General features: G+C 34.2%; 1 protein-coding gene across 4 annotated transcripts in view; it reads left to right on the top strand.

Annotated features, from left to right (window-relative positions):
- Positions 1–15,961, top strand: part of ZNF438 (zinc finger protein 438) — a 182,733-nt gene that overhangs the window by 145,920 nt on the left and 20,852 nt on the right. For all 4 annotated transcript variants that reach the window (XM_075997563.1, XM_075997565.1, XM_012789024.3 and 1 more), the window contains one exon: positions 6,691–6,758. In XM_075997563.1, the coding sequence (XP_075853678.1) occupies positions 6,722–6,758 (37 nt within the window). In that variant the 5' untranslated portion in view covers positions 6,691–6,721. The remainder of the gene's footprint in view (positions 1–6,690; positions 6,759–15,961) is intronic.

The raw sequence follows: 15,961 nt of genomic DNA on the forward strand, positions 1-15,961 counted from the left end.
CATAAGCTTTCTTTTCTCTTGGGTCAGTAGGTCAGAATTAGCTGGATCCTTTGGTAGGCATATCATCAAACTTTTGAAGAAAATACCAAACTATTTCTCAGAATTACTACCATTTTACATTATCACCAGCAATGTATAAGACTTCCATGTCTTCTATTATCCTTGCCAATACTTGGTGCAGTCAATTTTTTTAATTTTTTAGCCATTCTAATAGGTGTGTGGTATTACCTCATTATATAGTTTTAATTTGTGTTTCCTTAATAACTAATGATGTTGAGCATCTTTTCATGTCCTTATTTGCAAGCCACATGTCTTTCTTGGTAAAGTATACATTCACATCTTTTGCCCGTTTTGTAAATTGAGGAGTTTATTTTCTTATTGCATTTTGAGAGTTTTTTTATTTTGGATACATTTTTTATCATAGTGATTATTTACAGATGTTTTCACACATTGTATGGCTTGTCTTTTCATTCTCTTAATAACATCTTTTGAAGAGACTTGATGAAGCCCAGTATATTAGTTTGTTATTCTATGGATTGTGCTTCAGATGCTATGTCTAAGATTTCTTTGCCTGAGCCAAGATCACGGTGCTTTCTTTTAGAAGTTTTATAGTTTTAGGTTTTACATTTAGGTATACTGTGTTTCAGATTTTGTGTATGGTGTGAGATATGGCTCAGGGTTCTTTTTTTTTTTTTTTTCTCTTTCATTTCCATATGAATTTTTTTTCTTTCTTTTTTTTTTTATTTTGGAATATTATGGGGGTACAGATTTTAAGGTTTCAATAAATGCCCTTTCCCTCCCTCCCCCCACAAGTCTGAGTTTCCAGCATGACCATCCCTCAGATGGTGCACATGTCACTCATTATGTATGTATATACCCACCCCCCTCTCTCTTCCCCCCTCCCCAATACCCTATTACTGTAGTACCTATGTGTCCACTTAGGTGCTACTCAGTTAATACCAGTTTGCTGGTGAGTACATGTGGTGCTTGTTTTTCCATTCTTGGGATACTTCATTTAGTAGTATGGGTTCCAGCTCTAACCAGGAAAATATAAGATGTGCTATATCACCATTGTTTCTTAGAGCTGAATAGTACTCCATGGTATACATATACCACATTTTATTAATCCATTATTGGATTGATGGGCACTTGGGCTGTTTCCACAGCCTTGCAATTATGAATTGTGCTGCTATAAACATTCGAGTGCAGCTGTCTTTTTTGTAGAGTGTCACTGGATCATTTGGGTAGATGCCCAGCAATGGGATTGCTGGATCAAATGGTAGACTCACTTGTATCGCTTTAAGGTATCTCCATATTGCTTTCCACAGAGGTTGAACTAGTTTGTAGTTCCACCAGCAGTGTAGGAGTGTTCCTCTCCACATCCACGTCAGCATTTGTTATTTGGAGACTTTTTGATAAAGGCCATTCTCACTGGAGTTAAGTGATATCTCATTGTAGTTTTGATTTGCATTTCCCTGATGATTAGAGATGATGAGCATTTTTTCATATGTTTGTTGGCCATTCTTCTGTCTTCTTTAGAGAAGTTTCTGTTCAAGTCCTTTGCCCACTTTTTGATAGGGTTATTTGATTTTTTTCTTACTGATTTTCGTGAGTTCTAAGTATATTCTAGTTATCAGCCCTTTATCGGATACGTAGGATGCAAAAATTTTCTCCCATTCTGTAGGTTGTCTGTTTACTTTCATGACTGTTTCTTTGGGTGTGCAGAAGCTTTTTAGTTTGATCATGTCTCATTTATTTATTTTTATTGCTGCTTTGATTGCCTTTGGGGACTTCTTCATAAACTCTTTGCCTAGGCCAACGTCTAGGAGAGTGTTTCTAACATTTTCCTCTAGAATTCTAATAGCTTCATAACTTAGGTTTAAGTCTGTTATCCAGCGTGAGTTGATTTTTGTGAGAGGTGAAAGGTGTGGGTCCTGCTTTAGCCTTCTACAAGTGGCTATCCAGTTTTCCCAGCACCATTTATTGAAAAGGGATTCTGTTCTCTAGCATATGTTTTTGTCTGCTTTGTCAAAGATTAGATGGCTATATGAGGATGGTTTTATATCAGGATTCTCAGATCTGTTCCACTGGTCAATATTCCTATTTTTGTGCCAATACAAGATTGTTTTAATTACTACAGCTTTGTAGTATAGTTTGATATCTGGCATATTAATACCTCCCATTTTGTTTTTGTTGCCTAGAATTGCTCTTGATATTCGGGGTCTTTTTTGATTCCATACAAAGCGTAAAATTATTTTTTCTATATCTGTGAAGAATGCTGATGGGATTTTAATAGGTATTGCATTGAATATGTAGATCAGTTTGGGTAGTATAGACATTTTAATGATGTTGAGTCTGCCGATCCAGGAGCATGGAATGGATTTCCATCTGTTTACATCCTCTGCTATTTCCTTCCTCAGTGTTTCATAGTTCTTCCTGTAGAGGTCTTTTACCTCCTTGGTTAAGTATATTCCTAGGTACTTTAATTTCTTTGTTGCTATTGTGAAGGGTATTGAGTCTTTAATTTGGTTCTCAATTTGATTTTTGTTGGCATATACGAATGCCTCTGATTTCTGTGTATTGATTTTGTATCCTGAGACTTTACTAAATTCATTTATCAGTTCCAGGAGTTTCCTGGTTGAATCTTTGGGGTTTTCTAAATATAATATCATATCATCAGCAAACAGTGAAAGTTTGATCTCTTTCTTTTTTATTGTTGTCCTTGCATGTGGATATCCAATGGTCCTGTCACTATTTGTTGAAGTAACTATCAGTATTCCACTGATTTCCCTTTGGCCTTTCATGAAAAATCAGTCAGCCATATATGGATTTATTTCTGGATTTTCTATTCCATTGCATTGATCTATTTGTCTATCTTTCTTGAAACTAAAGTAGTATTAGTCCTTCAACTTCTTTCTTCTTTTTAAAAACAATTTTGGTTATTCTAAGTTCTTTCCATTTTCATGTGAATTTTAGAATAAGTTGGCTATTTTCTATAAAAAGTCTACAGAGATTTTGATTAGTATTTTTTGGTATTCTAATCTATAGATCTAGTTGGGAGAGAATTGCCATCTTAACGATATTGAGTCTTATGACCTTTGAACATGGTATATTTCTCTATTTAAATATTTTTAAATTTCTTTCATGAGTGACTTTTGTTTTCGTGTGTAGGTCTTTCACATTTTTTCCAGGTTTATCCTTAATTATTTCATTTTTTTGTTGTTGTTACAAACGGTATTTTAAATTTTGATTTTCTGACTTATTATCTCAGATTCTGATTGTTGTAAGTATATAGAAATATAACTTATTTTTGTATATCTGTTGTATTCTGTTGTATATTGATCTTGTATTCTATAATTGTTAACTTATAACTTGCTAAACTCAGTTATTAGTTCAAGGAGCTTTTCTGTAGATTCTGTTGAATTTTCCACATAGACAATCATGTCATCTGCAAATAAAGACAATTTTATGTCTTGCTTCCTAATCTGGATACATTTTATGTATTTGCTTTATTTCGCTGACTAGAAATTCCAATACAATTTTGAATAGAAGTAGTGGGAGGGGATATTATTCTCATGTTCGTGAACTTAGAGAGAAAGCATTCAGCTTTAGCATGACATTAGCTTCAGGTTTCTCAAAGATGTCCTTTACCAGAGTGAAGTAGTTCCCTTCTAGTTTTAGTTTTCTAAAAGTTTTTATCAGGAATGGATGTTGGAATTTTTAAAATATATTTTCTGTAGCTGTTAAAATAGGCAGGCAGGCCAGGTGCAGTGGCTCACGCCTGTAATCCTAGCACTCTGGGAGGCCGAGGCGGGCAGATTGCTCGAGGTCAGGAGTTCGAAACCAGCCTGAGCAAGAGCGAGACCCCGTCTCTACTATAGATACAAAGAAATTAATTGGCCAACTAATATATATAGAAAATAATTAGCCGGACATGGTGGCATATGCCTGTAGTCCTAGCTACTCGGGAGGCTGAGGCAGCAGGATTGCTTGAGCCCAGGAGTTTGAGGTTGCTGTGAGCTAGGCTGACGCCATGGCACTCACTCTAGCCTGGGCAACAAAGCAAGACTCTGTCTCAAAAAAATAAATTAATAAAAAATTTAAAAAATAGGCATGCAGTTTTCTTTTTTAATTAGTTTTATAGTATAATGGTGAATTATATTGATTTTGAGTGTTAAACCTAGTGTGTATGTATTATACTATTATTGAATTTGATTTTCTAGAATTTTGTTTATAACTTTTGTACCTATGCTTATGAAACACATTGAGCTATAGGTTTCTTTTCATATAATACCTTTCTCTGGTTTTGATATCTAGATAATGCTGACTTCTTAGATAGTAAGGATTCCTTCCTTTTCAATTTTCTGAAATTGGTGATATATCTTCCTTAAATATTCAGTAGAAGTCACCAGGGAAGCCAGCTGGGCCTAGAGTTTTCTCTGAGGAACATAAAATTCTAGATTGCAGGGTGGTGGTTGTTGTTTTTCAGTACTTTAAAGATGTTGATTACTCTCTTCTCACTTGCATTGTTTCCAGGAAGAAATCTGCTGTCATTTATATCATTGTTCCCCTATAGGCAGTCTTCTTTTCTGACACCCTTTAAAATTTTCTTTTTATCACTAGTTTCAAGCAATTTGATAATGACGTACCTTGGTATGGCTTTCATGTTTCTTGTGCATCAGTTTTTTGAGATGTTAGGATCTGCATGTTTATAGCTTTATCAAATTTGGAAAATTTTCTGCCATTATTTATTAAAATAATTTTTCTGTCCTTCCATCTCTCTCCTTTCCAATTACTGGTATATCAAGCTTCTTGGTTGTCCTGTTCACTGATGTTCTGTTTTTGTTTTTGTTTAGCTCTCTTCTCCCTGAGTTTCATTCTGGATAATCTCTTTTGCTATGCCTTCAATTCGGGTTTGCTACATTTTCTTCTGATATGTCTAATATGCCATTAATCCCATCCAGTGTTTTTTCATCTTATATATTGTAGTTTTCATCTCTATTTCTAAAATTTCTACTTTATATGGGTCTTTCTTATATCTATTCTGCCTGTACTTTTTGAACATATGAAATATACATATACACTTAATGTCCTTGTCTGCTAATTCTAACATCTGTGTCAGTCCTGGGCCAGTTTTGATTATTTTCTGCATTATGGACCATATTTTTATGCAGCTTTGCATGCTTGATAATTTTTTATTAGATGTCAATTATTAAGAATTTTACTTTGTTGGGTGATACATATTTTTGTATTTCTATAAATACTTGTGAGCTGTGTTCTGATACATAGTTCAAATACTTGGAAACAGCTTTATCCTTTTATGTCTTACTTTAAGATTTGTTATGTGAAACTAGAGAAATGCAGTCTAGGGCTAATTATTGCCCGCTGATAAGGCAAGGCCCTTCTGTGTACTCTACCCAATGTTCTGTGTACCCTACCCAATGGCCAGTGAATTAGGAATATTTTTTCAGTCTAGCTAGTGGGAATAGGCAATATTCCTGTCCCTCTGTGAGTGTTGATCACCTTGAACCTTTCTTTCCCTTGGCCTTAAGGAGTTCCCTCACTTGCATGCGCCTGATCTTTGCAAAGGTAAATTCTAGACAGAGATTCTTTCTATGCAGCTTTCTTTTTTCCAGTACTCTGGGAATCTCTACCAGGATGTTTCCTCCCCTTGGGCTCATTGTTTTTGTCTCTCAGGGATCAGTTTTTCATGACCTGATGTCCAATGTTTTGAAAACATTGTTTCATATGTTTTGTCTATGTTTTGGTTGTTCAGGCAGAAGGGTGAATCTGGTCTCACTGTTACTCTATCTTGGCTAGAAGCAGAAGTCATGCCTTTTAATTTTGCTCAATTTTTTATTGTTTAAAGCATATTTAAAATTTTAAAAGTAAAAATATCAATCTTTACATTAATGATTTCTGTGTTTGGTATCATGCTTAGAAATACTTCTATACTTGAAATCTTATCAAAATATTAACCTGTAGTTTTCAGGATTTTAATTGTCTTATTTTTATATTCAAATATTTTATTAATATGGAGCCCTACATTATAGACAATTTGGAAAATAGCTAGAATTGTGGAAAAACACTTATAATTCTATCACCGGACACAATGCAAATATACATATTGACATATTGACATATTTTCTGCCATGTGTTTTTCTATGCCTTTATTTTTTATATAGCTGTAATACTAGTGTATGCCATTTCCTATGTTCATTGTGTCATCAGCATTTTTTATGTTGCTACATAATCTTCACAGTTGCATTTTAATGACTGAATTATATTTCATCAAATGAATATGTTGCAATTACATTACTTTTATATTATTAAGCATTTTAGTTATTTATTTTCTTCAACAGAATATATGAAACAATTATCAGGTAGGGTGTTTTCTTAGAATATTAACTTTGCCCACTTGCACATGACTCCATAAGAGCAAGATGTAGGTGAGGCCTCTGATTCAACGCGACATTGCATCTCTCTCTCCAAGCTCACTCTAGTACATTCAGTAAAATCCTACCTGTAAAAAAATAGAATATCAGTTCTTAGTAGCTCAGTTCATTTCTTACTACTCATGTAGGTATAAAGAGAAAGACTTTTAAAAATAACTTATTTATATTTTTTGGTGTGCATCAGCAAGACATCTCAATTATTTTCTAATTGTTATTTTTGCTTGTTTATTTTTAGGAAAGTTACTATTCAAGTAAAATACATCATAATGCAGAATTCTTTATCAGTACCACCAAAAGATCAAGGTAAGATAAGCTATCTGAGGAAAATGGTAATGTGTATGATAGATATAATTTTAATTGATACATTCCATGTCACTGTCCTCTAATCAGAAGGTGACTTATTTCCTAGAATTAAAAAAAAGTTATATATGAAATTTCATTTCCTTTGGTAAATTACTTGATTGTACATGGATTCCTAAGTTATAAGGACATCTCCTTTACTAGGCTAATAGCTCCTTGAGGGCAGGGCCATCACATCCCACCTAAAACTCACAGAGGCCAGACTATTATTACCTGTCAATTAGCTAGTACTAATATATGTCAGTGGAATTACAAAGTATTGCCTCTATTGAAGCAAAATGACACAGATACTTTAATAAGTACAAGAATATATACATTTATATATATACATGCATATGTACACATCTGTGTAGAAAGAGAGGATACATACAATATTTGCTTATACATTTCTTTGACCTGTTTTTTCCCATAACCAGTTAAAAAGAAACAGAAAAATCATTTCTCCTCTCTACAATTTATACAAAATAAAATCATGAGTTCTTTAGCAAGAACTTCTGGAGCTTCCAGAAAAGCAGTTTACAGGTAGAGGTAGAGTTCTTTATTAATAAAGAATAATTAAATTGTCCTCACTATAAAGGATACACTCTAACCCTTAGGAGAAATACAAATTTTTCCCTGCCCCTACCTAGTCTCTTCTACATGGAAGAGAAGTTTTGACATGTGTGAGAAAAATTATATCTTTAATGGTGCAAAATTGGGCTGCCTTAGTGGAGGATGTAGGTGTTAGTGAAAGAAGGGAACTGACTTTATATAAAGATCCCTTAAATACAGCAAACACTCTGATATCTCTACCAATGAGAAAGGTAGGTTTGAAACTGAATTCTGCCACTTAATTGTATAACCTTAGGTACATCACTTGACTCAGCTTCCTCATCTGTAAATCTACAGAATGACGATAGTAAGTCTTACCCTATAGGATATGTGGAGTCTAAAGGAGACAATATATGTAAATCATTGATCATACTGTCAATTGCATAGTAGGTACTTATAAGATGATAGTAACTATTGCTCTTAATGGTTGTTATTAATTTCTTGGTTCTCTCCATCTTTGGAAGCTGGCCAGTGAGATAGGCATGAGGCCACCTCTTGCTCGGGATGCCTAATAGCCTTAGAAGGCCAAGCATGATCCCAGAGGTCCCATGGGAAGTAAGCAGGGAACAGACCCCTTGGTTTGTTCTCACCCAGGCATAGGGCAAGAGGAGAGTAAGAGTACTTGAGACGCACACAGAATGCAGTCTGGAACACTAGGGCAAGAAAGGAGATGGGAATGGAGGGAGGTGGGCAAACCCCGAAATATAGAGTCTGGCTCTCCTGTGAATGCTCTCTGGTATATGTGCTTTGGAAGGTTAGTACAGTAGTAGGTAGCTGATCAAGTGTTTGGAAATTCGGTGTCCTATCTGGTGTCACCTTCTTTTATCCGACCAAGAAAGGAGAGGCACAATTGCTTGGAAGAAAGAATAATAGCCCGAGTGTCAGGAAAGCTAGACTCCTTTTCCAGACCTGCCTCCAACTAGCTGTGGAACTTCAGACAAGTTATTTTGCCACTAAGCTTCAGTTTCCCTATTGAAAAATGCAGAATCAACTAGATATTCCTTTCAAGTTCTAAGAGGTTATGAGTCTGTGAATAAGCAATGATGCTTGGCTCTGGCTCAGAGAGGAAAATAAAGCTTCTCATCAGGTTTTGTTCTGTTTTGTTTTTATGTCTACCTCTCTCAGCTATTGTATAAGCTTAGTACCTCCATTGACTTGGCCAGAAAAGAAGAACATGTTGAGCCTACTAGAACTCTAGCAAACTTTCTCATCAGTCTTTTCTAGGGCCAAATGCTTAAGCCCCAAACCTGGAATTTGACAGAGAAAGAGATATAATAGCTAAAAACTCAATTAGTCAAGTGCCTCCAGTGTGATAGCCACTCTACTACAACTTTACATCATTTATTTTATTTGATCCTCACAATAAATTGGATTCAATCTTTATTTTAAAGATTCAGGAAGATTAGCTACTTTTGCGAAGGTCACCAACCAGTGACTGACAGAAGATTTGAATCCAGATCCATCAAATTCAAAGCTCAGTATTTGTCCCTAGTATCACACTGTAAATTTATAAAGAATATTCTAATAATTTTTTTTTTTTTTTTTTTTTTTTTTTGAGACAGAGTCTCGCTTTGTTGCCCAGGCTAGAGTGAGTGCCGTGGCGTCAGCCTAGCTCACAGCAACCTCAAACTCCTGGGCTCGAGTGATCCTTCTGCCTCAGCCTCCCGGGTAGCTGGGACTACAGGCATGCGCCACCATGCCCGGCTAATTTTTTTTATATATATATCAGTTGGCCAATTAATTTCTTTCTATTTATAGTAGAGACGGGGTCTCGCTCTTGCTCAGGCTGGTTTTGAACTCCTGACCTTGAGCAATCCGCCCGCCTCGGCCTCCCAAGAGCTAGGATTACAGGCGTGAGCCACAGCGCCCGGCCGTAATAATTTTTTATCATCCTTCTTTGTCTTATCTGATCAAATATATTTTGCTTAATTACATATCTGAATGTTTAAAGCCATTTTAAACCAAAGTAGGCAGAAATTATAATTTATAGTATGAGAAATTATATCATTAAGGAAAAATAATATTCACAAGTGTGCATGAGGCCTAAAAATTGCCTGGTTATACATCAATTTTCTCATTAATTTATTCAAATGCTTTCTATGGGTCCTGGATTACTACTAATATTTTTTAGCAAACAAAAATATCATTCATTAATTGATTTTGTTTATATTTGTCATCAAGTATCATTTCTGTGACATAAGTTTGCTGGACACATGTCATTTATTAATTAAATGCTGATTGATTTATTTAACAAATCATTGATGACTATAAATTATGGTACTTTTGAATTTCTGATTTATAAACACACAAACATATTATATACATTTACGTATGAAATTCAGGTTAAGACATCACCAACAGAGTTATGGGGCTTAAGGAAAATCTGCTGCCCCAGCATACTGCCCCTAACAGAATTTCATACAGTAGAAGCAGATTCAGTGATCACCAAGGTGATTCATATCAGGAACTATGTCAGATGCTATGAGGAGCCCAAAGATAAATCAGACAGAGCCTAAGCTTGTAGGAAACACAAAATCCTATTGGGACACCATATATGTGAGTAATTAACTGGAATAAAGCATGACAAATGCTATACTAGAAGTGAGTTTGATATACTTTGAAAACCAGAATGAAAGAACAGTTGAGTAAGACAGATTTTGAGACTGGTCAGGAAACACAATGGAAAAAATGACATTTGCTTAGGATTTGAACATATGTGTAGAAGTGAACGAGGTGGAATTAGGGACCAAGGGATGTGGGTTTAAACTAGGAAGAACTGGTAGCATTACAAACAAAAAACTAATGAGAAATTCTAGTTTCTTCTATTTAAATGTTTTCTAATTTCAGGTAGAGATATTTAACATTGTAATATCACTCTAAAATGATAATTTATGTTGTATTTTAGGTTGTTATAATTTAGTTTCATCATTATTCCTTTCTGTGTGAGAATATCAGTTATAGAATCTCCATAAATTCATGAGACTTATTTTGGTATAATTTTCTATCTCATTCATTCCAGATTTGGAGATAGGATTTACCATGTTCCCATAACTTTCTTTTTTTCTTGTATATTTTTATGATTAACTAAGTTGTATTTTTCAAAGAAAAAAAAAAAAGCATGAAGACAACATAAGGCCAACTATAGTTGTAACTTCCACTTTAGATCTGTTGAAGAAAAGACAAAACCACAACAGTGATTAAAAATTCAGTGAATTTATGTGCTTGCCAGATAAGAAAATTGCCACAGGTGAGCACCATTGCCAAATGGTTCTCTGATAGAGACAATTCATGTTTTCTGTGTACTAAGAAGAAAATTGTCACTGTGGTTATGCCATTCGATTAGTAAAGTTTATATCTTGGGTAGGGCAGGATGAATTTTAAGTTCCTATACAGTTCATTAAAACAAGTCACACTGTTCATTAGTCAGGAAGTAGTCTTTAGTCAAGTGAGGGTCTGTTTTACTAGAGTCACTCATAATTCTTAGTCATTTGCCAGCTCTACAGTTCAGTCTTGCCATTTCACAGGCAAGTCTGCTGCAGGTAGAAAGAAAGATCTTATACAAGTCTTCTACCACTTTTCTCAACTTTGTCATACATTTGCATTGTTTAAACGTGGTTTTCAAATTGTGAGTGCTATTTATATGTAATAATGAAAGTAATGAGAAGTGGCGGTGAGGAAGGAGTAAATGCTTTGAGGCAAAGACACACAAATGGCCCCTCCAGAACCATTGCAGTAGCTACATGTGAGCTGTACGGCTACCTAGTAATTTTCCAATCTGTGCATTATTTGACTGCAGAACCACAGCAATTACTATCATGTGAATTATGTGAATTCATATTTGGATCTTTAAAAAAAACATGTATTTTCTGATTTTAAAAAATACTTTAAAAATAAATAGTATGGTACTGTCTAAAAATATATTCTTATGTCTTACAGACATATAAGTACATACTTCTTACAGACACAAGCATTTTGGTATTAGTGAATATAGTACTTCAGAGCTCAAGTAAGGAACACTTGGGAGTAGCTAGTTAATATGCTTATCTTTTTAAAAGTTTAGAAGAAAGATCTTACTTATTTTGGATTCTTACTGTCAGTTAGGTGTTTCATAAAGTTCTTGATGAATGTTCTACCTTTAGCAGGGATTAAAGCACCCTGGCATATAGTAGGCTCTCAAATATATATTAAACTATGTCAAAAATGTTTTGAACTCTCAAACATTTTTTATAAACACATCTGATGCTGTGAAAACATTTTAATCTTTTTTTTTGTTTTTTCATGTAACACCAACCTGGATGAAATTCTAAGGTCAATGAAAGCAAATGCTTTTTTAACAAATATTTATTGCCTTTTAATAAGTGATGAACAAGGAGCAAAGGGGGGCAAAGTAAAACCAAACTAAGCTCTGTTCTCTTGCAGCTGTTTTAATTAATAACACTGGGCTGCCTATCCAAGCAGGAGTTTCCTTTTATGGGGATTTAACCTAAAAGTGGTTTATTATCTTGTTATCTAACCACAGTTTCACTCTTTCAAACATGGTATGAAAGCTATTAAGCTCCCTTCCTATTTTTTCTTTTCCCCCTCCCCCACCATCCCCCTCTCCTCTCCATCTGATGAAAGAACACTAAGCTGGACAGCTGACTCATTTTTATGTCCTTTTTAGGCTCTGTGATCTTGGCTAAATCCGTAAACCCCAGTCCCTTCAACTGTGCAATAGGGATAATAATTCTTGCCCTGTAACAGTCAAATGAGATAAGGTACCATGAATCTTTGTTATTTGCAGCAATTGTGTTCTATAAAGTCACTGGGAGCACTGAATTAGTAAATACTGAACCATAGCTCCTAGGAGACATGCAAGGTTAGGTTCCTGTGGGCCTCTGGTCGCTACATTTTTGTCAATGATTATTTCTGTTTAAAGATACCTTATCAAATATATATTACTAACTCTTTAACATTGAACTCAAAGACATAGCACTATAATTTATGCCTGAACAAAACTTACCTAACACAAATATTTTCTCCATAAAGCACATCACAGTCTTTTTGTACTTAGAACACTGGCGAACACTTCAGCACTATGCTTGAGGGCTATGCTAAACAGTGAAATCACCTAGAAAAAGCTCAAAAATGCAAAAAACAAGGCACAAAATAGACTATGAAAAGGGCACATATTTAAATTATGAGAGCTGAAACAAGAGAACAGAGCATCACCTTGTTCAACCTCAGTTGGGAATGTGCATGTCAGGTGGGTCAAATTCTCTCCACATGTCTCTCTGCACATGTCAATGAATGGCCATAAAAGCACTGAGTATTGACTTTGAGGCTACAAATTTAAGTTTAAGCAAGTAGGCAAATTTGCAAATATAGAACCTGCAAACAATGAGAATCTACTGTATATGAATGTAAAACTCTTTGCAAACACAGTAGAAGTCTCAGTATAATTTGCAGAATAGAAGTTATTCAGGATGGCATTTAACTCAAATATAATGACATTGTGAATAGTTGATATAACTAATTTCAAGTTAATAAAGTAATAAATACATTATTTGAAAGTAACCATAAGTTCCTAGCTCAATAAAGCTACAAAGAAAACTACTATACACAGTAGCAAGGAGAACCACTGTAATATGATGCTTTGCCTTTAGTGGTTAACATTGCTTTGTGACCTCATTATTGGGGGGGAAAATCACTTCCTATGTATTACCAAAATGTTATGTTTCCAAATATGTGAAATTCATATGGAAACATTTTGATCTTAACAAGTGGTATAAATGCAATTCTTAGACTTTTGGTACCGTTTTATGCTGCAGACTAAGTACAGATTGACATTTTCAAGCTGGTTTTGGTTAACTTCTTAATGTTGGAAATTGGAACTTTCCAATGTAATAACTTCTGCAAAATACCATTGTATGTTATTAGTATGTTATGCTGTTGACAGAAGGACATATGTAAAACACACCCTTGTAGGATGAAATGGAAATGACCTGGGTCACCTAAGACTTATTAAGTAAACCTTATATGGAAGTTGTTTTCTTATTTTGGGATAAAATATTAGAGTTCAAAGTATTCTTATTAGTAAATTCAGATTATGAGTATTTTTGTTGCTTGAAATGGCCATATTTCTACTGCTTAAAAATCAGTCTGGTAATCACATAATTTATTTGGGTATATATCAATGTCAGTGTGGCCGTTTGGCAGCAGAGTCTCTCAGAAATTCCAATTAACCGTGTAAATATATTTCATAGCCTCACATCTCACATTGTCAGAACCCCTGCTGTCTTTATATCATTAACATAAATGCAGGTGCAAATAGCATTTATGTACTTTGACAGAAAGCAGTTGGAGACATTTCACTGTGGGACACAAGACTTTCAGATTGTGTACATCTGTTCAAATAATGTATCCAGCCCCAGTGACATGAACACGAGGATGGAAACATCTGCCCTTGAGACCATTTGCAGTAGAGCAGATGCTTACATCTTTATTTATGCAGATGGTTGGCGTGATGAGTTGAGCAGGGATAAAAGCAAAGTTGTTTGACAGGTGTTTAGTATGTTATGCAAGCGAAAAATATAGGCCAAGCATTTTTATGTTTCTAAAAGTCTAATAGTAATAGTGAAATTCATAAATCTAGTAACACTTTTAATAGGGTAGAGATAATGTTCCTGTCTTTAAATTGATTGGAATCAAAATCCTAAAAACATTAGAAAACATAGAAATTAAAAACATAGAAATTCCAGCATCCAACTTATATTAATTAGAAAGAGCAACTTATGATTATTTTAGTTTTGATAAAATACTTTTAAATTATTTTGAATGCTTTTTGTTAAAATCCTTTATAAACAATGCTCTGTTTTTTTAAAAAGATTATAAAATACCAAAAGAATCTTGTGTTGGTAGTTCTTAAAATTGGAGAAAAATGTAAATGTCATCAGTTCACATTTATGGGATATTCCATAAATATAAACTCAATTTATGTAAAATAAGCTTCTAAAACATTATGTATTTGTAAGATTTTTGTTAAGCATTTTATTATTTAATATGTATTCTAACATTGTCAACTAGTGATATTTTAAAAACAATTAATATTTTTATTAGACTGAGTTACCATTTAACACTTTATTATCAAAACTCTCTCCTATTGCTCTGCCATATTATTCTCAAAGAAACAAAGGTGAAGGGAATAAAAACCTAACAACAAAAAGCAAAACGTTTCTGAATTTGATTTTCTATTCTCATTCTCTCTCTCACATACACACACATAATCTTAGAATCTCAAAAGAGATGGGAAGTTAGATTTCATCTAGTTCAGCAGTTCTCAAACTTTTTAGGTTCAGGATTCCATTATACTCTCAAAAATTATTGAGGACTCTAAAGAGCATGCATTTATATGGGTTATATCTACCAATAGTTACCATATCTAGTGTTTATAAGCATTTAAAGTCTGGCTTCATTGAAGACAGTTTGAGTCTCATACCTGGTCCTGCATTCAGTCCATTGTGATATTGTTTATGTTGAAGTATTTGAAGAAAATCCAGCTTTACAGTAGCTAGAAAGGGAGGGAGTGTTTCAAATAATTGTGGATATGTTTCTTTGATACTACACCAAACCTTGTCTGATGGTAGCTTCTTAAAGTTTAGTTGTAATGTGAAATTTAAGACCATATCAATGTACTTTTTGTATTCTGTTACATTTTGGTCTGTCTTAAACTTGAATGAGTCTTTTATGCATGCATGTGTCATCATGCATTAGTCATTTAGAAAACATTAATTCACGGAGTTATCCCCATCTTCCATTTACTTCATTGTACGATGTTTTAAGAATCGCATTTATTAACATAACCACCAGTCTCATCTGAAAACTCATTAAGCAATGGGAAATTTCAAGTTCTTGGTGGTAAATTCAAATTTTCCAAAATTCTAATTGCTACTGGAAATAATAATTTTTATCAACAACAAATACTGTTAGAAGTTTTTTCTTGTAATGACAAGTTCTGTTCTTTGACTTTTGAGAAAATGTCTGCCAGATACCCAAGTCTAAATATGTTTTTTCAACATATTTCAACATACATCTGTCAGATGTTCTTTCAATTGAAAATGAAAAAAGCAAGTAGTTTTCATTCCATGAAAAAAGCAAGTAGTTCAGCTTCGCAACTGAATTGAATGCTTTTTTCTCAAGATAACAGTCATAATTCCATATGCAGCAGAAGTTTACTTAGCAGAAGTGTGAGCCATTTTATCACACTGAATATTAAAAAGGCATGTCCTCAAGGGTAAAGATTTCATAAAACTAAAATTTTGCACTGGTTTTTTGTTTTTCTTCTGAAAGTGTAATGGTGAAGAATATGGCTGCTTGGACAGTTTGCTGTCATTGCCTTCATTCAGGCTACCATGCCAGAATTTTACCCGTAATCTCATTTGCCCTGTGCAAATGTTAACACAATGGAAAAGAAGAATGAAAGCTTAATATCAGTATGAAAAGAGAATGATGGGACCCTCCCCAAGGTTCTGCAGACCAGTCTTTGAGAAACTGTGATCTAGTTTAATCCTCTCTTG

Source organism: Microcebus murinus, chromosome 25 (genome assembly GCF_040939455.1).
Source record: "Microcebus murinus isolate Inina chromosome 25, M.murinus_Inina_mat1.0, whole genome shotgun sequence".
Taxonomy (NCBI): domain Eukaryota; kingdom Metazoa; phylum Chordata; class Mammalia; order Primates; family Cheirogaleidae; genus Microcebus; species Microcebus murinus.